The sequence below is a fragment of the Etheostoma spectabile genome, chromosome 6 (genome assembly GCF_008692095.1).
Source record: "Etheostoma spectabile isolate EspeVRDwgs_2016 chromosome 6, UIUC_Espe_1.0, whole genome shotgun sequence".
NCBI lineage: Eukaryota > Metazoa > Chordata > Actinopteri > Perciformes > Percidae > Etheostoma > Etheostoma spectabile.
In genome coordinates, this window is record NC_045738.1 from 18143638 (window position 1) to 18170714 (window position 27077).

The 27077-nt window shown below is 39.8% G+C and overlaps 1 protein-coding gene across 8 annotated transcripts in view; it reads right to left on the reverse strand.

Annotated features, from left to right (window-relative positions):
- Nucleotides 1-27077, reverse strand: part of thsd7ab (thrombospondin, type I, domain containing 7Ab) — a 159451-nt gene that overhangs the window by 63208 nt on the left and 69166 nt on the right. For 5 of the 8 annotated variants that reach the window (XR_004332371.1, XR_004332370.1, XR_004332369.1 and 2 more), the window contains 7 exons: nucleotides 25883-26086; nucleotides 19189-19383; nucleotides 18707-18745; nucleotides 18361-18396; nucleotides 14483-14714; nucleotides 2026-2141; nucleotides 719-854 (listed from right to left, as the gene is read on the reverse strand). Coding sequence is in view for 3 of the 8 variants with exons in the window: in XM_032518004.1 (XP_032373895.1) it covers nucleotides 719-854; nucleotides 2026-2141; nucleotides 14483-14714; nucleotides 18361-18396; nucleotides 18707-18745; nucleotides 19189-19383; nucleotides 25883-26086 (958 nt within the window). In the remaining 5 variants the exon portion in view is untranslated. The remainder of the gene's footprint in view (nucleotides 1-718; nucleotides 855-2025; nucleotides 2142-14482; nucleotides 14715-18360; nucleotides 18397-18706; nucleotides 18746-19188; nucleotides 19384-25882; nucleotides 26087-27077) is intronic. The other 3 variants (XR_004332373.1, XR_004332372.1, XM_032518005.1) reach the window with 1 other exon arrangement.

A 27077-nucleotide genomic window follows, 5' to 3' on the forward strand; every position in this document is an offset into this window, starting at 1 on the left:
ATATATATATATATATATATATATATATATATATATGCTTTCTTTTACAAAACCACCTTAGTTTAAAATGTAGACACCATCTGGTTTGTGTTTATTTGTATGTCCTTCATCATGATCATCATAACCATACAATGAAGCTCAAGGCTATATTGTGGTAAAAAACAGTTATTGACAGTATTATTAAAATAAAATAATCCCCTTGTCTCAGTTTGTTGACTTTGTTGAAATTATCCAAAAAATATTGTTTATTCCCATCAATAGGTTCACCATAGAGCTACAGTGGGACTATTGAGCAATAGCTCTACACTTATATTAATTAAATATTATAGAGCTAATAAGCATGCTGGTCAACAAAGAGTAAAAGAAAGTGTGCATTTTAAATAAACACATACACTAGATACATAAAGAGGTGTGTGGGTGTGTACACAAAAGGTCTCTTTTTATATTATATTTATATATTTTTGCCAGACTAATTCAATACAGAATATTCTCTTCTGGCCCATGAGCACTCTAATGGAGAAACACATTACTACTGTAGGTCTATATGTCTGTATAAATGGCTGTATTTAAAAATAAAGGAAGACGAGGTCAAGGCCAAAAACAGCTTTGCTATAAGGTCCCTAAAATTAATCTCAATTTACTGATACTTTGTTAGGTCAAGCTGTGAAAAAACATGAAAACAGAAATCAGCATTATTGGATCACCGTAGTCCTTTTACCTGAATCCTGGACAGATTTTGGGGATCTCACAGTCCCTCTCCTCCTCCAGCACCTCTGGACAGTCCTGTCCTCCGTTGGATGGCAGCTGGATGATAAGGCGTTTCCTTGATTGCTTACTCTTCACAGCGTTACCAGCTGAAGGGACACAGACAATTATTGAATTAAAATAAGAAATGTCTACATGGGAAAGTGATGAGAAACATGTCTAAAAGATAAGATAAGCTGCTCTGTTAATAGTCCTTGAATAATGGACTTGGAGACAACTAGTTCCAAATCTAATTGGACCGCTATCGTAGACAACATGCACGTCTGATTACTTGGGATACCAAGCCAACAACGATGATGTAGAAAAATCCCATTAGACCTTGGTATTGACTCAGATTAAATTTGTGGTGTTTGCATTTGTAGAGATGCCTTCAAGAAGTTAATTAAGATGAAAGAAGCCTCTGGATAGTCCTGAACCCTACTACTTCAAACCTTTGTATGTGGGTGGTGGGAAATCTGCACAAGGTGAAGATATCAATAGCATCAAATTAAAATGCACAGCCAGTGGTGCAGAATGCTCAGAGTGAAGAGATTTATGCCACCGTGTCACATGAAGAGGTCATCAAAATATGGTTGGTAATGATTTTCAGATGTTAATCAATTTAATGCGTTTGCTTCTGCTCAACAGCTTGGACAATGGCTGCCTGGCAGAGGTGACCTCATTGGAACAATGTTTTTTCTTTCACAGCATGACAACAACAATAATAACAACTCGACGCAGGTTCTGACACTTGCTAGCCACGGGCAAGTCGGCTTGCCAGGCGCTGTTAAAGAGGTCGGCCCAAAGGTTGTCTTACATGCCAATCTGTCACTTTAATTATGTGTAACGAGACGTGAGTGCAAGTGTTTATGTGGTAGTTAATGTCTCTGGGTGTGTGCAGAGAATCCCAGTTCTGTAGATTTTCCAACCAGTCAATTTAAAGTTCCATCCGTGTATACTTCTAGGTTGTGACAGTCATAGCAATACATGATTAAGTGATTATGGATGTTTATTATCATATTATAGTTCACTTTTGTAACTTGAAACTACACTGCCAAATATTGTGTAAGAATTAATTGCCATAAACACTATTTCCTAAATTAAGTAATGTAAAATTAACAAAGCAGGACTGAAAACAACATGAAATTAAACAATTGGTCAGTACATTTAAAAAAGGCAACAACCATGCTTCCTTTTAAATGGTCTGTATGAGGTGGTATTAGTTCACATCAGCCTTGTCATCTCTCCTTTCAGACTTTCCTTTTTATTTTTTCAGTGTACCTGGGTCACAAATAACAGGACACGCTGTCCAGTTGCTGAAAGGGGTCATGATACAGTCTTTCTTGCAGGGCAGCTGACATGGTCGTACCGTGCTGGGGCGAGGGCCGTCTGGACACCTAGGCAAAAAATACATACACAGCGGGGCTATAATGTAACACTGAGTGGTACGAAACCTCAAAGGCACAACAAAACAGAATTATGTTGATATGCAGCAGTAGATTGTTGCTCAGTGAGACACCCAGCCCTCAGAAAACTCAGTTGTTATTATAGGCCATGACCCTACATATTACCCATGACCCATGACAAAAACCTGTTCAGTAAAAGTATCCGGCTAGAATAAAAGAGCTCTTTTTAAATCATCGGGTGCTAAACATAACTGATTATAATTGGTCTCAAAATTGTCAAAGTACCAGATAAAATCTGATTTCTGGTTATTTTAAAGCTGCAGTAGGTTTTTGTTTTCTGGTTTCATCATCCAAAATCACAACCTAGTGTAGCAGGGAGATCCTGTAATGTTGCTCTGTGTGCCCAGATTAAATTCTGGTGTTGGTTACAGGCACTTTTACGGGAGGCAACAATTTGAACACAGTGTGTACTGTAGAGCAAGAGGTCCTGGTAACAGCAAGATGAACATGTAGTCAGCGGAAATGAACACAAGTGTTTGTGTAAACCACCGCACACTGAGACCATAAAAATATATGATCAAGCATCTTTTATTACTGTGATTTTATTATGTTGGTTGATTCTGTACACACGCCTGGGAGAGGAATCCCTCCTGGCTCTTTCTGAGGTTGCTTCCATTTTTTTCTGTTAAAGGGTTTTTTTGGTTGAGTTTTCCCTTATCCAAATTGGGGGTTTAAGGGCAGAAGGTAATGTTTGCTAATCAGACTGAATTTGTGCTATGTGATATTGGGATCAATAAAATGTACTTGACTATTAACATGGATAAGAGCAACATGTTTCAGTCAGCACTCACTGATACCTCTTTTATAATAAAATATTAAGTATATTAGTATATTAGTATTAGTATATTATTATATTAGTATAAAATCTTAACATTAAGTGTGAAATTTATCACGGCCTCCCCTAGCTGTAGCTAGGTGGGCCAACGCTTTTTTTGTCTCAGTGCATGCATTGTTTTAGTTTGGTGCAACACCGGCAGCACCGTCGCTAGTTAGCTTAGCGTAGTAAATGGAATACTATGTTGCCGGTTAGCATGTTGTAAGTAAATGGGTCAGATCGGCCCATCTGAGCTTTTGTTTTCTCATAGACAGGGCAGGATTCCCAGGGCTCGGTTTACACCTATCACCATTTCTAGCCACCGTGGGGCTATAGACAGGCTGAGGGAACGCATATTAATGTTAAAATCCCCATGAAGTGATGGGACCTTTAACATTAAGGCATGTAAACATGTTCTAGTACAAACATAAAATGCAACTATAATCCTGAAAATGCGATATAATAGTTGCCCTTTAAGGGTTTGGCACACCAACCATCTGGGTATTGCTTGAATACAGAATGTAATTATTCTAGGCACAATCTAGGGCAATAACAACTGATGAAAACCTTCGTAATCACATCCAGTTTATGACTGATGCATGCCATCTGGCTCGAGGTGCTTGAAAGATATAGAGAAGACTTGGTTGTATCCCCCAACAGAACAATGTAGTCGTCACAGGATATGTTAAGGAAGTCTACATGAGGATGTCTTACATTTATTTCTCTCTGCTGAGGAAACTGTAACACACAAGGGTGAAGCCAGTAGAGTAGCAGACCGGCCCTGAGGGCGGAAACTCCCTTGTTTTAACTGGATTCTGCTATCAGTGACTGATAATCCTTTTGATGGCACAGAAATTGGGGTCAAGCCGGGGGTTTTCCGACTAAGGGTTATGGTTAATCTTCAGTTATTTAAACAACTAAGGTCCCCCGTGCATACCACCGGGCAAAGATAAATAGGCCGAGATAGACCTGCTGGAAGACATCTTGTAATCTGATCTCTGCAACACTGCGTCCGCGGTCTTGCAGCGGGTTGTTGCCATTCTGTTTCCTCATCGTACAGCTGACACACTGATGATCTGGGTCAGGTTTAATGTTGCTAAGAATGAGCGTTCTCCTCTGGGCGTTCCATACTCGTTAGCATGGTGTTATCAGGGAAGCGATAGGGAGCCTCACAGGGAAAATGTAATAATGTAACAGCGACACAAGGAGAGATTTATTTTTAATACCAATAGACAGAGCTAAATCCCTCTGAGTGGAACAAATCCTCTGGTGTCTTCATACAAGTAAATGGTCCCCAGGAAAAAAAAAACAGCTGCCGAATGCAGCAGAGGGAGGACACATTTACATGTTTAGCCTTCAGCTGATGCACACGTCCGTAAAAGAAGTGAATGAACAAGTGTGTAGCTTGAGGGCACTTCAACAGGAGGTAAGGCTGTTATGATCCAAACCATGAACCTGACACTGCAGAATGATCTCTACTAGAGTGCTAACCAGGTTTTTATCAATTTATATTTAAACCTATTTTAACTCGCGGTCTCTCGCGTCTGCAGTCTGTAGAGATCATGAAGCGCTTCATCAAGGGAAACCTGGCAATGCATGCAGCGTGAAGACAAAAATAAACACCACACAGAAATCTGCAAGCTCTAAATACAATCAAGGCGTAAAACAGATGGAAAAGCTATTTATTATAGCAAACCTATAAGCAGGGGGCCGATATCAAACCTGCAGGTGCATGAACCAAATTAGTGTAAAGTGTCAGCAAAACAAACAGAACTTTTCATTTTGGTTTGTCACAAGTTCATTCATTCCATTTAAATTTATATTTATCAGCCTCAAACGACTTTGTTTTGAGTTCCACGAGAGAGAGCAGAGTGCGTGAGGTAACTCTCCAAATACGGCTGCTGATGAATCATTAGCATATTGAAGAATTTTCAAGTTGAAATTAAGATGCAAATGGGGTACCTTGAACAAATATTTCAACAATATTGCAGCTGAAGGTTCATGTCAAACAAATGCAGTGCAGAAGTTCTTCTATGCAACTGAACCCCAAAACTTATCTCCTGCAGAGTTTTGTTTTGTTTTTAAAAGCAGCTCATATATGCTTCTAAAAGAACTACAGATGTGTATTTCTTTTGCCTATTGATTCTTGATTTCTTGAATGTTCACTACAGGCATAGAACCATTTCTCCAATTCATGAGGGAATAGAGCACTGAATCAGTAATATTAGACAATATGAGTCCAGAAACTCTTTGACGAAGAGGGGATTACACCTTTAACCTTATTATACTCCCTTGGATACGCATAAATGGCTATAATTCACCACTCATGTAAGATCTTAGGGCAACAAAACAATATTTCTGTTTGGATAAAACATCACAGTTAAAAACAAATACATCTTGACTTTTGCTTTTGATCCAGACAGAACATGCTCTGAATACCAAACTCAACTTTAAGGGGTGAAGAGACTCATTTCTGAAGTGCAGATTGCTTGCCTTTTAGATTTCACCAGTGCTCTCTCTCGCAAACACACAAACACGAGCAAATGTTCTGGGGAGAATGACCTGACCAGAAAATCAATATCACTAATTTTTGGTTCAAATTCCTAAACAACTTATGTTTGCTGAGAAGAGCGTTCCGGTGGTCAACTGAATCAACTGATTTATCTCTCAGTAGACGTGGCATACCACTGTTCATATCAAGTCTCTTTCTTCCAGCCATAAGCATGATCTTTTCCTTAACCAGGTATGTTTCGTTTGGAGAACTCAGGGGTTCTGGCTAGGTAAATAGGACTACAGTTGAAAATTAGCACTGGCGCATTGAAAGAAAATTTGATTAATGGGCAAAAATTAAATCACAGAAAAAAATGTAATAACTTACTTTGTCCCACGTGTCTAAATCAAAGTTGGGCTCCAGAAACCTAGGGGTCATTTTTTATTCTCAGTTAAACTCTGGGAAACACCTTAACCAAACTATTAAGTCAAGTTATTTTCAATTAAGAAACACAGCAGAACTACTGCCTCTTTCCTAAAGCTTTAATAAATCAGCACCAAAGTGTGTTTTGTCTCCTCGCATCTTGACTACTGTAATGCACCAGATTCTTGTTTAAGCCAAGAAGCCGTAGCAAATCTACAATTAGGTCGAGATTCTAATTAAATTCCCATTTTACAACAATGGTGCATTTGTTACACTTGGCTCCTGTGATTCAATTTAAAATCCCTCTAATTACTACACTATTTACTTAAACACTTTGGCTCCAACATATCATCAGTGAGTTGCTGATCCCATATAGATCCATGTGGCCTCTAGGTTCATGGGAACCAGGGCTCCTGGTTGTGCACTGCTCAAAGTTCTAGATCAAGCTTTTTCTTCCAGATTATGAAACAGTCTACAGTACCTCTGAGGGTCAGCAAACTCAATTAATTATTATAAACCATTTTATTAATGCCTCCTTGTCCCAACTGGTTCTTGTTCTTAAGTGCTATGTAAATAAAGTTTTACTTATTTAAGCTACTTACTAAAGTAATGGCAATTAAATACACACAGCATGCATATTTGTGAAATCATCTCTATGGAAAAAAGATTTTGATCACTGGTTCAGGACTCTGTTCTGGCCAGGTTAAGATTTAGGGTCTGGGTTAGGCTGTACATGTTGTGCCTCTGTCTCTCAGGGCCTTATCTTGCACCCGGCAGAGCGCGGCGCAAAGCACGACAAAGTGTCTTTTAAGTGCTATTTTAAGACCGTCGCAGTTAATTTGCCGTCCAGCACCCACGTTGTTTAAATAGCAAAAGCACCTGTGCCCATCTTTGCGCCCATCTTTGTGCCCATGGCCGTGGTGGTCTTACAAGGAGATGTGTTCAGGTGAATTCTTGGCGTATTGCTATCTTGAGGCGGCGGGAAGTGAACGCACCATTGACCAACAAAAACCTGGTCTAAAGTCAATAACGCAGCATGTCATGTTTTAACAGCGCATTAGTAAAACAGCGCTTTTTTCACACACACACACACACACACACACACACACACACACACACACACACACACACACACACACACACACACACACACACACAACTCTTCTTTTTGCCGTCAAACTAGCTAAAGTGGATTTGGACGTCCCCCTAATGCTCCTGCGCCAGGCACTTCACACCGTGCGCTTAGATCGTTAAAATAGGGCTCTCTGTGTCAGTTTCCTTTAAATCTGAGACTCTAAACCAACCATAAGTGTGAATATGAAGTGTTTGTCTATGTGTTGGCCTGCTTACAGACTGGTATAAGCTGCATGTTGGAATTGGCACAAAGCCCAAGAGAGCCTAAAAAAGATCATTTGCTGCAAGGAAATGATTGGGTGGGTGGTAACTTCCCGTGGTCATATCAGACATCTAAATTTGGATTTGGGTGGATAGGGTGAACAGGGTTGTTTTTTTTCTGTTCTTTTACTGTAAAAATCCAAAGTGCAGCTCTCACTCTCTTTTTTTCTTTCCTACTGTATAATCCCCTTTGTATCCAACCTGTGTGTTTAAGTGCTTTACATATAGTGCTTTACAAATTGACTCATAGCGGGTTTCCCTCTACAGCGAACCAGCCCTCTAATTATATTGTAGCCCCACTAATGATGGGCTAACATCTAAATATAGATGATTAAAATTCAATTATGTTCCAGTTTTTGGACAGGTTGGCGAAACATAATACCAGCCAGAATACTAACAACACAATGCTTGGCTGGAAGACTCTGTCCATGGGGGTGTGAAAGCTAATTGTAATAAAGTGATTTATGAATTTTTATTTGTTATGTTCACATTTTGTCGTTCCACTGTTTTCCTTCTTTATCCCTCCTGTTGTTATTCTGCTTCTAATATTGTCTTTGCTTTGCTTGCTTTGAATTCTTTTTAATTTTATTTACAAGGCACTTTACAAGGTATCTTATCCTAACTGCACAATTTTCTATCATAAGATTTCCTCTTTCGACGGTTCACTTGTTGGTTTATCGTTGTGGAAATGTACCACACTGAAATGAATGAAGCCATCCAGTATTGACATCTGGTTCAAACTCACTTGCTGGTTCCAGTCAGTGTCACAATCTCATAATGATCTTTAAATGTCATGATTTGTAGCGAGGCAAGGACATACACAACATGGGACTGGGAGCTTGTCCCAAAGCACAACATTAAGACGAGCAGTCAGGCTAATGCTTTTCCTTGCTGCCATTAGCGTGTTGAGTAATCTGTTCAGCGAGAAGCTGTTTTTGAAAAATGAGCAGATGGTTGAGCAGGATGAAGAGAGGAGATTCAAAGCTAAGAACTGTCAGTAGTTTTAAGAGAGTGTACAGTACACGCACACAGAACAAGGTCTGGTGGGAAAAGATAAGGCCTAATTAATTTCATAATCAAAATTTGGGACTACAAAACAAGAACATCATTTGTTTAATTTAGCATTAAACAGTTGCGGTTCTTCAATGGCCCTTTCCGTGGTGTCCTTGGCCTCCTTCTTGAGGGCTTTAAGCTATCTATTACAGTCAAAAACAGGGAGTAAACACAGCCTCCATTAGAAAACATGGCAGGGAGATGATTGACCGGGCTAATACAGCTACTGTCAACCATCGCAACCATGACTCATTCAGATTCCTATTTTTTTCTTCTTTTTTTTTTTTTTACAAATTCCACAGCATCAATGTGATTATACAAACACACATTTTGGTACCAGTCAGCACAGACTGTCAGAATCAATAAGCAGACGTTGTTGTTTTTTCCCCTCACACCACAACAGCTTTCTCGATTGGATGATGGCAGCCCAAGCCTGAGGCACTGACATATTTGTCTCTGTTGTGAGTCTCGTTTCTATTGGGCTTTGACAGTTAGTGTTTGTGTGTGTGTGTGTGTGTGTGTGCGTGTGTGTGTGTGTGTGCGTGTGACACGCACACTGAGAGGTTCACTGCCTCAGGCTACGGGAGGAAGACAGCTCAGATCCATCGATGAATGAGACAGGGCACATCTGCATATGCAGGGTGCAGGCAGCCATGTTTGTTTGTTCTGCTGGGATCCCATGGGTGCACTGATCAAGACTACCTGCCAGTTGGTGCCAGATGAAGACATGCAGTGCAGGAAAAAAAGAAATAAACCCATATCAAGGCATTTCTGTGTGCAGGCCAGGAGACAATGCCTCTGAGCAACAGATGGCCAAGAATCCAGAGCTGTTGCATTGCATGCTTTTATTTTGTCAAGAAAACTACAAATCAAGAGCTCAACAAGTGTTTCTTTACCGCACCACTGTGGTCTGCCAAATCTACAGGGGTGATAAAAAGTAACAAATGCCTTCATGAAAGACTGACCATAACCTATACTCAACAGTACAAGGTGACTTACGTGAATAAATGAGTGGAGAAACATAATAAATCCAGATGTATCCACACAGGGCATGAGGGGGGTCAGTAAATGGTTTGATGATTGATTCAGTGTGAAACGCCATAGTCCTCCCATTCACCAGATCTCATGGCAGTTGAGCATCTATGGCACTCTTAAGAGCGAAGTGTAAGACGGCTCTCTCACAATCCCTTCAGTAGAGTTACACCGTCGAGAATCTGGAGCACTGACGCTGGTCGGAAGGCTCGTGTTGAATACATAAGAAATGTCTTACATGACTGGCTGACTCACAGAAGAGGGCAAACTAATTGAATGTTTGGGGGCTCCATTAATCTTCGCCTCAATTCTTTATATTATTCTTTTTTTCTTCTCTTGTTATCTTTTTAAGGTTATTTGAGACTTTGATGTTTTGATCAGGGTGGGGATCCTTTATCTCTCCGTGCAGCACATCAGTTTCATGCTCTGTATCGGAACTATATTAAATTGCATCGTCCCTATCAAACTAAAATTAAATTAAGTGCAGTTTGTGTTTGGTACACACTATCTTTACATTTTCTTGTTGGTTGAACATGGGAAACGAACAGCGGTCTCCAATGTCCAAGTTCTAAGTTCTGTTCAACCTGTTCAGCCATCCCAAACTTCCCCCCACTGCCACTTTATAACACTGTCACCTGATGCTTTGGGGCACTTGGTAACAATTTTATTAAAGTGGATACCAATAACGTTTATTTTTAACCCTCTAAATATTGCAAATGTCCATCATATCCTTGTTGTTAGTGTCAACTTGTCAACTTCTGTTCCTCTAAATCACTGCAGTTTGTTTGTTGCATGTTGTCATTATATTTTCAAACATAATAAACAGGTTTTATTTTTATTTATTTTTTAGACCAATGCTCATGCATGCTAAGTACAGATTATTTGGCCTCTTCCAGCTCTTTTAATCATCTCATGTTGATTTGAAAACTAGCTTATCAAAGTGCTGATTGCCAGACATCTTTTACAGCTGATAAATGCAGCTAATTGGCAATCAACCTAATAAGACCCATCTTGGTGGCAATGTTTGTCAATGTGAGTTGAAGAGTCAAAAGTAATTCCCACAGGGTGTTCAAATTAGTTTTTGCCCTCTGTGTGTGTGTGTGTGTTAGCTGGGCAACAACCAAAACTTATTTGTGTTCATAGATAAAATAAACAAGCAAAGTTGTACACACAGAGAGCTTCTTTTTGTTACAGTACAACGGAAGTCTAGATGCTGGCTTCCAGCTTGTTAGTGGACCCCTTCTGGTGACAGTGGCTCTTAAGACTTTGAACTACATCTTTGAACAGAGCACATACAAAGGGAATGCGTCATAGCTGGGGTTGTATCAGGGTTGTATACAGGCAGAGTCAGAATAGGAGATGATCTTCAGCACCACGGACAGCACCACTGGTCCATGAAGGTGAAAGGAAATCTCACAGTCTGTGGAGAGCAAGTAACTGCCATTCAATCATGCTGAAGGAAACTAAAGCCTTTTTCTGGTGTCCAAACCACACTCCACCATTTAACTTAGTTGGGGTTTGGTTTACTTTTAATTACAAGACAATCTGAGACTGTGAACAAAATGTCTAATTTGGAATTTTCTTTACAGAACACAAGTTTGATTGTTTTTTTAGAGGGTGAATTAAGAGTTAAATGCATTGAATTCTGGGTATTAAGATCCCATTATTTTCCAATAAATTCTCACCCAAATCTGATCTCAATTGCGAGGAAAATACTTGCAGGACCAAGGATGTTTAACATCCATGTGACTTCATCCTAATGACATTATTACTGAAGCTGCAGGCTTCTTCCAAGCACTTTTTATGCTAAAATGGCAGCTTACAGTTCAGGTGTTATGTTAAATATGGTTTAGAATTTTTTTTTAAACCTATGCACAAGGTTCAACAAGTCTCTAAATCATGCATGCAGGATGGAAACTTAATCCTCAAATTGTTGCACAGAGTGACATGAATCTGGTCTCTGGACACATCTGGAAGGGGACACTGAGAGCATTAGATCTCCAAATGTTAAAACTGAACGTCCAAGAACAATTCTCCCATTCCTCAAACCACTGAAATAACACGCCAAAATGGCCACCCCACACAGTCGAACCCCTGATCACTAAGGTGGTCATACATTCCCCTTATCCACTCAAATGGAACAAAATAACTGGTAATGTTAAGAGAGAATGCTGAAAAACAGACAATCTTCAAAAAGGACTTCAAAATCTGGCATGTCTACAATGAACAGGTTGGGTAATAAGTTTAAAGAATAGGTTTACATTTCTATCTTGACAAAATACTCACATGCCCAGAATAGAGAAAGAGAAAAAAAATGTATTCTAATTAGAAAACAATAAGAGACTCTAGTCTAAGCATCTTCCATAGTTGCAGTGTTTACGCTATTATATTCCCTCTTTGTGTCTCCACAATAAGTGTTTCCTTGCTGAGGCGTGGGACAGGGATAGTAACAGAGAGCGAGAAATTGGTACTAATAAGACTGTAACTACAGACAGAAGGAACATTTAGAGCAACCACTATATTCCACAAAATTAAGAATATGCTTTTTTTTAAGTAAGTGCTATATAACTAGCAGGAGACGAGTTATAATTGAGGTAGGTTTGGAGACACTACCTTATTTAATCATTTAATTAATAAATATTTCTGTGGAATCTCTTTTCGATGTAGTAGTTTGAAGACAGTCCATAAGCGCTCGTCTTACTGCCGTCTCACCCATGGTCTCACTGCCGGCTGCTTGTAGAGACCAGTGTTATTTTTCCAGGTTAGAGGACGGCTCGTTTTGATGAACATGAGTTTGTAGCTCATTGCTAACCTTACTAAGTTAAGAAAGATGCGTTGTTTGTGACTTAATAATATTTCGCTATTGAGCGATCCCGGTATTTTGAATCTGTGAATATCTTTCTACATTTTTAGCACGTTTATTAAAACTGTGGGTAGTTATAAAACCAAGGGAATGGATTTTTATTCTGTGCACACGGTTTAGTTTTTTCTTTTCTCAGCTGACCCCAGGGGGCTCCGTACAATGTACATATTGCTTAAAGATGGACTTGATTAACCTGATGAACCTAACCTTTAATGCTGCAGTTTTCAAGTGGGGATTTGTCAACAACCTGTCTGCTAGTCTGACTCTTTGTGTTGTTCTAAATTGATTCATCTGTTACAAGTAAAAAATGAAACAGCAACATCAAAAAAAACATTAAAGCTGTCCGGTGGTAAAATGTCAAACGCCTCCTGGTATTTTCAAATAAAATGTGTGGCTGTCATTACCCCAAACCTCAAACCGACTCAACAACAAAACCACCTGCTGAGAGCCTGAATAGGTGCTTGATGGGAGTCCACTTTGGTAAAATATCTTCTGTTCACTCGTCAGTAGTGTGTTCTTTTCCCCTTATTACAAATGTTACTTGATTATATAAAGTTATTGACCAGCCAAAACACAAAACATAATGGAGGGAAATCGACTGAAACCTCTTTTTGCCAGTTATTCAATGCCATTACCCGCTGGGTTTGTCTCCTGCTCGAAGCCTCGCCGGTGTGGATTTAAAAATGAAACACAGGCGATAAAAGACATCCTGGACTTTGACCTCCTTTCTGCAGCCTGATAAGTGCAGCTAGGTCATCTGCTGAAACAGCCAACACTGAAACTCATCTTCATCATCTTCAGTTTATCACGTGGTGCTCTCTATGAATCACATGTGCCTTGTACACAACACACCTCGACGCTTTAAATAACTCATGATCCTATCCTTTTCTCACTGATAACCATGCTAGGGAGGTGTGAGACAGGAGAAGGAAGAATCTACTGGTCTTCAATTAGAGTGAGAAACTAAACATCTATTCTTTTAGGACTAAATCAATCTTCTTTTGTTCTCTTTTCAATATATTATGACACACGCAGATCTTCTCCTTGATCTTCTGTTGCCGAGTGAATCAGTCGAGCATGACTGACACAAGGCTCGAGCCGAACTTCCTGGCAGACGCTAACTCGACAGTATATTTTGAATCCGCCTCATGCGGTGTGGTCATCAGAGCTAACCACAAACATCTCGTCTCTCATCCGCCTCATGATTAAATTGCCTTAAAGTATCAATCCCATTTAATTACTGTCATTATCATCAATGAGAAATTACCAGCGCCCAAAACGGCAGGGTTAATTAGGCTTTCAGGGACGGAGAGATTATTTATTTATCTGTGGTCGTCTGCAAAGGGGAGATATGAATTGGTGGTTAAATTCACGTGGAGTTTGCGCTGCTTACTGAACCAGCTCTGTCAGCGTCTTTTTTTTGTCGTGTCTGACTCACTTTACTCTCCTGCTGTCCCTTTCTTTCACAACACTGCTGCTTCTCTCATCCATCTCTAACATCCTGACTTCTATTGTTTTTGTCTTGTTTTTATCACACACACACACACACACACACACACACACACACACACACACTTCATGTACCATTCAATTTTACCATAGACAGTTTACCACTGATGTGCTTTTGAATTAACAAACAGAAACGACTCAATGTTTTGTCTATTCGCTGACAAATGCTCACAGATCACTGTTTGACCTCACATTGTAAGAAAGACTTCTTTTTTTACATTTTTGCTTGAAGAATGATTCCAACCCTTTTTCTGTGTTCATTGAGCAACAACCCACACATGATTTTTCACACATCAAAAGACAACCGAGAGCTCTCCCTGTCCTCTGTTCTCCGAACGGCAGCTCTTGATTTAATTGATTCATCTTTTTTGATAAAGGTGGCCAAATCAGTGAAATTGGCTGTTGTAGAGATTAGTTTGAAATGTAAACGCACCTGGCCAGCTCGTGAAACTTGATGCCGCATGATTGAAAACTACTGCTCAAAGCCAACGGATTTTAGAGTAAGCAATTTTCATTTCAACACAATTCTCTGGGAGCTGATTTCACAGTTATAAACACATACAGACCAGCGAAGCAAGAAATAACCAGAAAGTCTAAATAAGACCGCTGCAGCAGTGTGTCATTGGAAAAATAAATAACAGACACCCATAAAAAAGTTTGAAAGAAGCAGAAAAACAGGAAAGAAATCCTACTTCTTGGGTGGCACCTGTCCCACGTTGACCCGGACACAGATGACCTTACGAGTTTGCATTCCCATGGAGCAGGGACCCTGGCCGTCACCGCTGGAGGTGTTGAGGGTCGAGGCAGAGGGGTCTTCGGTACAAGGGCCCCAAGGCCCCGTCTGCCAATGGTAAACTGTACAGGCGTGTTCGTTACAGTTCCGTATCTCTTGGAGGACACTGCTGTTTGGGCACAGGGCTCCACCTGAGAAATATCAAAACAGTGAAGATTGACTTAAAGCTGCCCAATTAATTTCTCAATTTTTTTTTTTAAATGGGTTGAAGACGACATGTAATTTCAAGGAGTAGCTTGTGTTATCAAACCAAAGACTCATCACCAGACCCCGTTCCCGTCAACTTTACAGCCCCTGTTAGCCTCCTTTGAGGCTAAAAGGAACTCCTGAGGGACACATCTTTTCAGATATGTCCCTCAGGAGTTGGTAGAGAACATAACAGAGCTTTTATATTATGCAATGTATGATAACAAAATGGGGCACAGTGGTAAGCACACTTGAGACATATTATGAGTCACAGCTATCTGCTATTTAGACTTGGAGCACATTTTCCCTACCTGACACACTCCAGGAGGGAGCTCTATTAAGTCCAGCACACCAGACAATTATTGTGAACAGATTTTCTTTTCCCTAAAACTCCTGAATTTGCGAGACTCAAATTCACCAAATGAAACCTACACTCACACTTTATATGTCAAATCATTTGCAATTGTACATTAGGCTTGTATTTAACCAAGTGGAAACAAGCCATATACAGTAGTTTCCAACCCTGTCACACATATCTTATCTTTGATAAACAGACCATAACCAGTTGAATCTCTGAGACAGCCTTACAACCATAAGGAATTTACCTTAAGGTTTTGAACTTCGAAATGTGAGTATTTTTCCATGAGGCTACACACTGATTTATCTGATACTGACGGATTGTATTTTGTCTCAGTGCATGCATTGTTTTAGTCCGGCGCAACACCGGCAGCGCCGCCGCTAGTTAGCTTAGCGTAGTGAATGGAAACCTATCTTGCCGGTTAGCATGTCGTGAGTAAAAGTGAGCCTTCTTGTGGCCTGCGTATTCACAACGAGTACAAATAGCAATGCAGATTAAGACTAGACAATTTCCTAGGCAGATATTGATTTGGGACTATATTGGGTGGAAGCACAGCCAAAGCACTGCTACATGGGGGCAGAGATCACGCAGCACCCTAAACCCCCCAACTTCCATCAACATACCCAGCGTAAATAGCTAGCTATTTTTCCTACAGTAGACAGTGAAGGGCGATGAACATGGCGGATTTTGTGAGAGACGAAGAGGATGACTTCTCAGACAGTCAAGATCCAGAGCATATCTCTACAAACCAGAGTTTTCAGAAGAGGAGCAGCATGCTTTGGAAATAGAATGAGAGGAGGAAGAGGTTGCGATCACTCAACAGCCCGAGGACGTGAGGCATCCTGCAGACTTTTTTTACGGTGTGATAAAGTCAACTGGGAAAATGGACCCAAGAAACTGCCGAATGGACCCAATAAACAGCTGTCCACAGAGCAAGTGATTACTGTAAACGTGACGCATGGTTATTTTATGTGATAGATCAACCCATATTAGACCTGTACTCAGATTTGCTGTGTGATATCTTGATGTCTATCAAACTCTGCCTAGGAAATCATATAGTCTTAATCTGCATTGCTATTTATACTCGTTGTGAATACACAGGCTACAAGAAGTTATTAGTTTTTTGGGTTTTTTTGGGTCACTTTTACTCACAACATGCAAACCGGCAACATAGGGTTCCATTAACTACGCTAAGGTAACTAGCGGTGGCTCCGCCGCTGTTGCACCGGACTAAAACAATGCATACACGGAGACAAAAAATTGCTTTGACCCACCTATCTACAGCTAATGGAGACCATGATAAGCCCTATTTCAATAAACGGAGGTGTGTTCCTTTAACTGTAAAGGCTCAAGATAACCAAATGTTTATACTGTTACTTTATGATCTTTAATTTATAAATGTTATTGTTCCTGCTTTATCACAGTTTTTTGTGTATGTTATATTACAATATTGTATTAATAGCACCATCAATCCTCTTATTCTATTGCCTAATGTCTTTGGGGTATTGTAAGTGCTTATTTTGAAGTTATGTGCAATACATATTAGTAACCCCAATTCCCAGCAACCTCAACTCAAGAAACCAATGGAAACTTTGCCCACAAGAGTTGTTTTTTACCTTCTGAATTTACTATATACATATGTCATGTTGCCAACTATAAATACAACCAGTGTGTAGGTACCTATAAATGCAAGTGTATTGCACTTTAAACAATATAACTACTTAAAAGGTGCTACATTTTATCATTAACAAATGTTTATGCCGTTAATTTTGTGAGGCAGTCAGGCTTCCAAACTGTTTATTTAACATTGTGGTGACACTGAGTTGGACTTTAAGGGAAAACCAGAGAAGTACAATGAAGACCTTTTTTTCAACAGACATGTTGATATGTCATAGTAGGAAAAGCACAGGTGTATTTAAAACCATTAATGATGGCTGCATTCCACTTAGGAGAGGCCCTGGTAGTCCCTGGTCCCTGAAATAGTTTACTAGGACACTTGATGGAATTGAGCCATCGTTTTGTTTTGGCTTTTTAATTTTTTTCTTAGTTTATTGTGAACATTGGCAAAACAAAACTCAATTAAATTACATACTTATATATGTTTACATACTGTATGATGGAGCTCTCTTTTCTGGTGACTATGTATTAATAACTGCAAGTCACAGGTCAGATTTTCTGTGCACTAATTTGGAGTGTACAAACTCCATCTATTGTTTTTCCCTTTCCCTCTTTTCGTGCCTGTCCCATTTCTCTTGTGAGACAGCAGTCAGTTGTTGGGTCGATGGAGCCCTCTCCGGTTTAGAGTAACTGCAGACACTTAGGGACTTCAGCAAAGATTGAGAGGCATTGGCAGGACTGTGAGTCCTCCAAAAGTGTATTTCGCAGCCGGAGTTGACAGAGAGCCAGCTCCATAATGAGCCGAGGTGTACAGTTGGGTCTGAATCACAGACTGCCAACTCAGACAAATCTCAACCTGATGGTTACTGAGCATGACTACCGTTCTGCTGACTGCACCAACTGATTAACAATGATGGCAATGCTCGTCCCAACACAAGCATGACATGGTGTCTCAAATGAGCATGAGCTGTTGCTGAACAATGACCTAGAAAAGCTGTGTGTTGGACGATGGGGAAAATATAAAGCTGCTTGTAGAAAACATAAACCATTTAGCAAACAAAGACTGCATATATGCCAGTTATTCAAGTTCACAGGATAAATCACAGTTTGCTGACTCATTCTCAAAGAGCTGGAGCATTTCTCACAGAGCATGCATCTTGAAACATTAAGAGGCACATGGGCTGCATAAAGTCCAATAATAATAACAGTAAATTAAATGTAGGCAGTTATGCTAAATAGGTCATTAATTAAGCTTATTGATCTATTAATTAGCACATGAATCTCTGCCAACATATTGGGGGTTACTTATTAATATAAACCCTGTATCTTAAAGCTTTGAGTAGTTCCTGAAGTTTTAACACTGATTGTTCTTCATTAATATGCAACACAAGAGCTGCAAAATCTAATCAGATAATCTACTCTGCAGGGGCAACCTGTGGTGGAGAGACAAAGCTTCTTTCAGGTTTTGTTCTTGAGTGTGTGTGTGTGAGTATGTCATTAAAATGTGTCTGAACAAACAGCGGGAAACCGTTTAATATACTTACCTTTGTATTTTTCAGCCATTCTAAAGCTACTACAACAGCTACTATATTTCTAGTCTAACATCAAAGATTTACCAAAAAGTTCCGGAAACTGTGGCACCTGTGAAAGACCTTTGATAAATACAGATAGAAAATGTGTCAATGTGACAGGCGAGACATGCAGTACATGAAGTAGTAATACTACTGCAGAACAACAGAAAAACAACTAAAACATTCAGGCTATTTCACACATGGCCAGCAAGCCCTGACTGTATTACAACTGGCTGAATAAAGGCTAAATCAGTAATTAGTCACCCTTAAGCTGTTATGATAATGGTGTTTTAATAACGGAATACAAGCTAACAATTTATATTTTGCTACGTGTAGACACACAGCTAGAGGTTTAAAACAGCTACTAGTAAACTTTAATTACAACTGTTACCCTCCATCACTGTGATCCACGCCACAACCATTGCAGTGACTGTGAGGAAAACACACACACACACACACACACCACACCACACCACCCAAACCACACACACACACACACACACACACACACACACACACACACACACCGAGATAAGACGCAGGAAAATGTTTGGAGACATGACAAAAAGAAGACAGAAAGACGCATAAGGAGATTTAAACCAAAGAGCACACGCATATGCAAAGAAATGATCTTGGAAATAGATTAAAAAAGTAAGTGTCAGGCGAGAAGACAGACCAAAAGAAATAATCACCAGGACTGATAAGCAGACTGTTTGAGATAAGGACAAATGCACATTCAGACACGTGTGAAATGCAGTGACTGACAGCAAAGGACGACTTGAAAGGCCATGACTAAGCCAATATCTTGGCCTCATCTGCATATATTTCCATACACAACGGTGCAGAAGACTGAAGTCTGCAGGTGAGACTCACCTTCCCCGGCGTTGTAGGCCAGAATGGAGCGTGTCCTCATCTGCTTCCCCTCGATGGTCTTACTGGAGCAGGTCTGTGAGCAAGTAGACCAGGCTGTCCAATCACTGAGCACGCAGTCCCTTGAGCAAGGCACTTCACACGGCACAGGCTCTGGAGCTGGGTAAGACGTGCAGAGATTCCTGTCCACCTCCTCTCCTGGAGGAAATAGTGATGGTAAGTAATACATTTGGGAGGAAGGAAAGTAGGACAGAGTGAAGTAAATACATCCATATTGTCAGTTTAGATTTTATAACGTACTAATAGCAAAGAAACAATAGGGTGTTACATAAGAGTGGGGTTTAACTTTTGTATGAAGTTACAATGGGAAAAACATGATGGGGTAACAATACTTTAATCTGCTGACAATAATAAGGATATATCGGAGTAATATTGGAGGTAATACTGATGTATTATCTTAGGAAGTATTTAATGTAATGAATAGATTACGGTACTATGTTATAGTAAAGTAATATTATAGCCTTTTTCAAAAGGTCCCATATTCTCCTTTTCTGGTTCCTATGTATTTGTAGTTTCTACTATTCAATTACATTTTATTTATAGTATCAAATCATAACAAGAGTTATCTCAAGACACTTTACAGACTTTTACAGAGTGAGTCTAGACCACACTCAATCATTTACAAAGACTCAACAATTCCAGTAATTCCCCCAGGAGCAAGTATTTAGTGCGACAGTGGTGTGGAAAAACCTCCTTCTAGGGAGAAACCTCGGACAGACCCAGGCTCTTAGTAGGTGGTGTCTGACGGTGCTGGTTGGGGGTGTGATGAACAGTGACAATAATAGTCACAAAAGAAATAATGGAACTATGACTAGAAATAGTAGTTGTAGTAGTTCATGGCATAGCAGGGCACTGCAGGTCGTTACAGGGTATAGCAGGGCATACCAGTACATGTTTACATGTTTTAATGTTCAAAAAGCACATCATTCTTTCTCTTACTATCCGTCTGAATATATTTGAATATCTTCCACGTCTGCTCCTCTGCACAGCATAACGGTTCTGTAGTGTCACGTCCTACCTATATAGAGTCTAGTTGTGACGTCACAACCATACAAGAGTCTTGACGGCTGGCTTAAATGCACAGTTTCCGAATACTGGCTGTGTGCATTTCTCTGTGGATTGAGCATTTTGACACTTTCACAAATAGAACCATAACCTGCTTTATGATATAAAAAAATATAATCACACTGTTAACAATATGGGACCTTTAATACTAATGGAGTTTCAGGAAACACCAGTAATTATAAAAATGAAATGAGGCAGCCACTATTAAGGGTTAGCACATAGAAACTAACATCTGGGTTTCTGGGCCCAAAGGCTTCTGGTAAAAGTAAAAACAGTTGGTTTGGCAGTTCTAAACTTGGTTTATTGGTTATTTATTTGGAAGTTCCAGATGTTTCAAGGTAAACTGTATTACTAAGAAACTACAATCTGTGTTTTCAAGTAATGACTCTGTAATGTTTATGTTGAAAGCCAAAACAGGTGGTTTTGTTTGTGCATTTGATTAATGGTTGTTATTTTCTAAAATTCCATATGTGATTATTGATAAATGTTGCAACTCATAAACAACCATCTGTGTTTCTTGGTATTAAATCACAGTATTTTCAGAAGAAAGTTGATAGCAGAACATAAAAACTAGAATGAATATTTAGCAAACAATGGAAGGGGCATTTGTTTTTTTGTCAATTACTGATCTCATCAGGTAATTGTCTTGATAAATGTACTGCACTGACATTAGCCCATTATATTACCCCACAAGGTAAAAAAAAAAAACATTAACTGTGTATTACTCTTTTATTAAAAAATGAAACCCTAATATTACCAAGATACCCTCATAAATGTCACCTCTGTAACAACAACATTTCAGCTTGTTACCTTAGTTTGCGTTACCAAACTGCTATCATTTTATTGTAAAGAGCTATTTTTCTTATTGTTATATTGGTTCATTTACCCAAATTAAATTCTGGGGTCTTCCACAAACTGTTTGTGCACATGTTTTTGCCCCCTTTTGTACATTTGTGACTGAATTAAATCCAAAGCCAAAAGAGGAGACCATATAATGGTGCTAAAGAGAAAATGTTTGCCTCAGCTAAACAAGTTTTTACTTGCCAGTTGAGGATAGCCTTGGGCATTTATAATAAACTTGAGGGCTCAAAGATGTATTGCAAGAATTAGATTATCACCCTCAAACTAGACTTGACAGAGATGTTTGGAGCAGCTGGGAAAATGAACAGCTGTGTGTCTTAATTGATGGCGCAATGTCAAGCACACAGCCCATTTTGGATTGTAGAGACGTGCTTGTTTTCTTAAGACGTCTGTCCCTTAGACAACTTGGGAAGTCTATTCTCTAAACTGGCATCCAGTATCAACTTGGCATTCTTAGACAGACTCATGTAGCTAATTTAGAAAGTAGAAGGAAATCTGCCGGGATGAAGGGAATATTTGAAACACATGGTAAAAGCAGAACACAAACTGTTTCCTAAACAGCAGCAAGACTGTAATCTGTGCAGAAAATGATAGAGTTATCGTACCAGGGATGTGACTATCTGTTCTTTCGACATTGTTTGATATAAAGCAATCTTGAATTATGCCAGGTTTACAAACATGGCCATGGACTGGGGAGTTTACTGACATCACATTCAAAGATTTATAGGTAACATTAACATACTTTAATAAGTTATAAAGCCAGACAGTTATTATATTGCTGCATGTCTATCAAAATCTCTAGGCTGTTAAGTTGCCTAGTGAAGCTTTAAATCCAAACTTAACTGGGTAAAACCTTATTTGCAAATAATACTTAATCACAGACTTGCGTCAATGAACCTGTAAAGCATCAGCAATCTAAACTAAGCACCACAAACAGCCAACGGCACTCTAACCACGTCTGTTACCATTTCTGATAAATACTGAATGTACAAATGCTGTGGGTCACCACAGAAATAATTCAAAACATTTCATTTATATTTTCACTATTGACATGACAGTATGATTATGACCCTTTTTATGGATTATCTGTATATTATATATTCATATTGATGCACTCTCGACCGTAGACAATCTCTATACTAAAGTGCCATAGAACATGGAAAGAGCAAATTCACATGGGATTCCCACATTTTTAAACTGTTTCCCATGTTTTAATAATGACCTCCTAACATCAGCCATAAGTGGATTATATTAACCCACATTCTTCTTAATGTTGCTTTATGTGCTGCCATGAACCAAGCGGAGAACATTTTCTCCTAGCGATGCATACATCCAGGAAAATGTAAACCTTTCAGTGGTTGAATTGAAATTTCAAGCAGAGGAGCATCGCTTGAGCTTCAAAAGTCAGAGTGGGCCTGACTTCTGCATTAAGATGTCACTTTGACAGATATGCAGTGAACCAATCATGAATAAACTCAGAAAGCATGAAAATAAGAAGTGACAAGGGACCCCAGCAGTTTTCAGGCTCACACAGAGAAAACATGAATGAGCAGAACACCCACTATGAGGGGAATGAGAAGAAGACCTCCATGCTTAGTGTGCAGAGAAGAAACAGCTCGCTGCCTAAGTGGGCAGGCAGTCAGCATGGGGAATATCAATAGCCAGTTTCAATAACATTTGTATCGACCTTCGCCTGTTGTCTGGAGCCTGGCTGTGTGGCCTTTTCTTTTATGACTGGGACATACGCGGAAAAAAAAATATACAGCTGACATTGCACTGAAAACTCTCTGAGGCGAAAAGCGGACTGAAATTCCAAACAAAACAAATCAATTTTCATCAGATGAGGGAGTGAAGGTGGCGGAGATCAATCAACCGAAGTTAGGGGGAAAAGAACAGGGCAGCGTCTCTGTTAGTGCTGCAGTACAGGTGCAGTAACCACTGGACCATCTTCACCGAGTACCTGCAGTTGATGCAAGAACTGTGATTTGTGGGAGACATTAGAAGGACAAATCGAGTTCTCTAGTTTGGAAAAACATGAACAAAGTCACGGCAAAGGATCATAAAATAAGGATTTACTGAGTACATTTGGGACTGAATGTGATTCCTTGAGCTGTAGCACGTTCTAACTTTACATGCTGAATAAATAAAAAATGCAATCTATACCTTGCCAGAAAAATAAAAATCAATGTTATGTTGTACGTTATTTTGTTGTACATTTGTTCACAACCTGAGGGCAAAAGGGAAGCCTGGAAAGCATCTCTGCATCACCACCTCTTTTATTAAAGATTTACAGTCATAAAGAGTAGCAGTAAAAATCAGTAGCAGCAAAGGGCACAAGATACTCCAAGACCCATTGCCACAGAGGATTGATTTGATTTAGCGAGAGTAAGGTTTAATTGTGCATGCAGAGAGGAAGACTGTAATGAGAGAGACAGCGGGAGAGAGGTGGCAACGCTGAATCAGGCAGGCGTTAAAGTAGGAGAGGTTTAACAGGGGGAGAGAGGGGAGGAGAACTGCAGGGAGAAGAGTCTGTAGAGAACTCCTCCCAAAGTTGAGGAATGGAGTCGAGTCATGGAAATCTCCTCACGTACAAAGTGTAAAGAGAGAGTTGGAGGGTCAGTGGAGAGGTGATCTTGAAAAATGTATAGTGTTTCACACAAGGTCAGTCCTGCACTTCTTATTGCAAATGGAGATGGGTCAAAAGCACAACGCACTCTAAGGAGGAGCAAGCAGCAAGTAGGAATTTGCCATCAAATACCGTCTCTGCAGGAACATTATGCTTAATTTTAACAAATGAAATATCAGGAAATGTATGTGGAAAGGCAAGCAGTCGCAACTTAAGTCTACTCTAGAGAGAAGGAAAGAGGATGGTGGCCTCTCAGTTCCCAACTTCAAACATTATTTTTCATCCTTCGTATTGAGGCCCGTCCTCACTTGGTTTAACCCAGATGTGTCTGTCTGTTGGCGTACCTTAGAAAGTGCTATGACAGAGCCTTGGTCACTCCAAGATGTTCTCTTGGCCAATGTTTCTAACAAACATTTTCAGCTACGCTTTGGCCCCATTATCTCACATCTTATCAAGACTTGGAGATTGGCTGAAACACACTGCCATGTGTCTTGTAACTGGCACACTTTTTCCCCTTTATTCAATAAAACAGCACTCCTGATTGGTGGGAGACCGATAAAAACGTCACAATGGAAACAAAGGGAAGTTCATTGTCTAAAAGACATTTTTGCAAGGTTAGCTTGTTACCTTTATCTGACTTGCATTAAATCTACCACATTCCTCTTTCTTCTTTTACCTTCAGTCAAGAACAGCATTTAAGGCATACGTGTAATGTTTCATGTTTTCTGTTTCCTGTTTTATTTTGAAAGATTTCTCCCTTGTGTTTTCTTGTTTTACTTACAGTTGTAGATTTTCCCGCCTGTGTGATTACCTGTACCCGCCCTAATGTGTTGCACCTGTGTCTCATTGGCTCCCCTGTCTTGTGTATTTAAGTTCAGTCTCCCACTTACCCCAGGGCGAGATCGTCTTTTCCATTGTGTCAGCTTTTGAGTGTTTCCCTGTGTTCCTGGTTTTTCCTGATTCCCTGTGTTTTTGATCATTGCCTGTTCTTGGACTTCTCCTTCTGTCTGACGTTTTGTATACTGTTACCCGTGAGTTGGATTTTGACCATTGCCTATTTTCCTGGATTTCACTGTTGCTTGAGTTTATTAGCGTGTATAGTAAATAGTAAAACCATTGAACTTCAGTACTTAAGACGTGCACAGTGGGTCCCTCTCTCTGTGAGCTTGAAAATACAGTGTCACTTGGCAGAGGCCTTTGCCCAGCCATCCTATCCGGAAGTTATTTACTGTGCAGTCTAAAAACTGCGGTATGGTATCCAGGCTTTTCAGTTCTTAGTGATATCTGGCCACTCTGCCCTTCCTATTGAGAGGATCTGGGCACGCTGTGCCTGAGTATCGATCTCAACTGTCATGCTGTATGGTTCATTATGGTATGGTTCAACATTCCAGAAGTACTACGCAATCCAGACCATCAGCAGATTCACTATTATATACTATTCATACATAGGACATATCTCACCCCTGTGTAAATGCACCACATGGAAATAATAAAACAGTCCTTTAGGCACTTTTTGGCCAATAAAAGCTCAAGGTACATTTCTTCATATGTTCTGGGAATGTTCTCCTGTTGGTCAGTTCTGGAACAGTATTGCATCTAAAATTTCTACCTTGATTAATGTTACTGTCAATGGTTTGATTCTGAAGGACCTGTCAGCCTTTCAGCTTTCTAGAACTCAAACGTGCTGTATTTTATTTACAATTGGGAAGAAAATGAGTGTGCATCCATGGAGCGCCAGGAAAGACCCTGGACACTGGGCGCAACATTGCTGACTCTTTGAGCTCCGAGCTGTAACCTTGTGCTACAGCTTTTACCTCAACCTGGGCATGTGATTGGTCCCTTGTGTCTGCTTGTGTGTCTGGTTCTGCACGTGTTTTGTCTTCCTCCCTCCCAGCTATCCTGTGTTTTTTGTCTCTTGGACACATTACAATGTCTTTGTGAATTACAATGTTTGTAATTGTTTGTATCTGTTAATTTCTGAAATTTATTTAAAAAATCACGAAAAACAAACAAATTAAACATCAGATTCCTTCAGTAAAACTTGTATTCTACTTGAACAAAGACTGAATTCTCCCATCGTCTCACCATTGCTGTTGACACACTGGACCTGTGCGAGTTGAGTACCAGGGCCACATGGCTTCTCATCATCAGGAACACACTGATCCAGGTTGACCAGTTGCCAGTTGTAACAAGTGGGCTCGTCACACGGCACCGCCTCCACCAGATGCGGGCAGTTTCCAGGCCCTCCTGTTGGCTCGTTGGTTACCTGCCGTTTTCTCAGTTTGAAACCTGCAGCGCAGCACAAGGTATAAACAGTCATCCACAAACTGTTCTACATTAAGAAACACAATAACTATCAACAATATGATTACAGAACACTTTCTCTCGACAAGAGTAATTTACACAACAAGTACTTTATACTTCTCTGCATATCAGAGAAACAGTTTGTACTTGTTACTCCTCTACATATATTTGTGCTGCATTTTATATAGCGCTTTTACATAGTACAGGAACCATCCACCACTCACACACATTCATACACTGTGGCCGAGGCTGCCATACAAGGTGCCACCTGCTCATCAGATAAACACTCACACACATTCACACTCCGATGGCGCAGCATCGGGGGCAACTCGGGGTTCTGTGTCTTGCCCAAGGACACTTCGACTGCTGTTACTTTTGAGACACAAAAGTACTGTGCCGGTTTATTGTCATATGTTCACAGCAAAATCAAAACTTAGAAAAAATTCTTAATTTAAATGTGTGTAGCAGAACATTATTATTCATTATTCTCTACCCTGCTAATCTCATGAGCCCTCTGATTTATCTTGTGACCCTTTGAAGAAGCACGAACCCTAGGTTGGGAACCACTGAACTAAACTTGCATACTGTATAAAGTAGTTAAAACTAGCTCCACCTCGAACTGCTACAACAGTAAAATGCTGCTTACACACTGATGTATTAGTATTAACACTCTCCTAATGTCATACATAATGCATCAGTCAATGGGCCTTTTTTATGGAGCTAGAACAGTGACAGTAACCTGTGGTATTAAATACAATTTGGCACTGTTAATATGTTGAACTGATATGTAATACACAAACATGAAAAAGTAATATTTTTTTGTTTCAATGCCAAATTTGATTTTCAATACCACAGGTTACTATCACTGTTCTAGCTACTTTTTCTTTTTCTTTGTAATAGGGATTCTGAAACTGTGGTATTGGTGTTTTGACCTAAGTAAAGGATCTGAGTACTACTTCCACCACTGATAGATGTT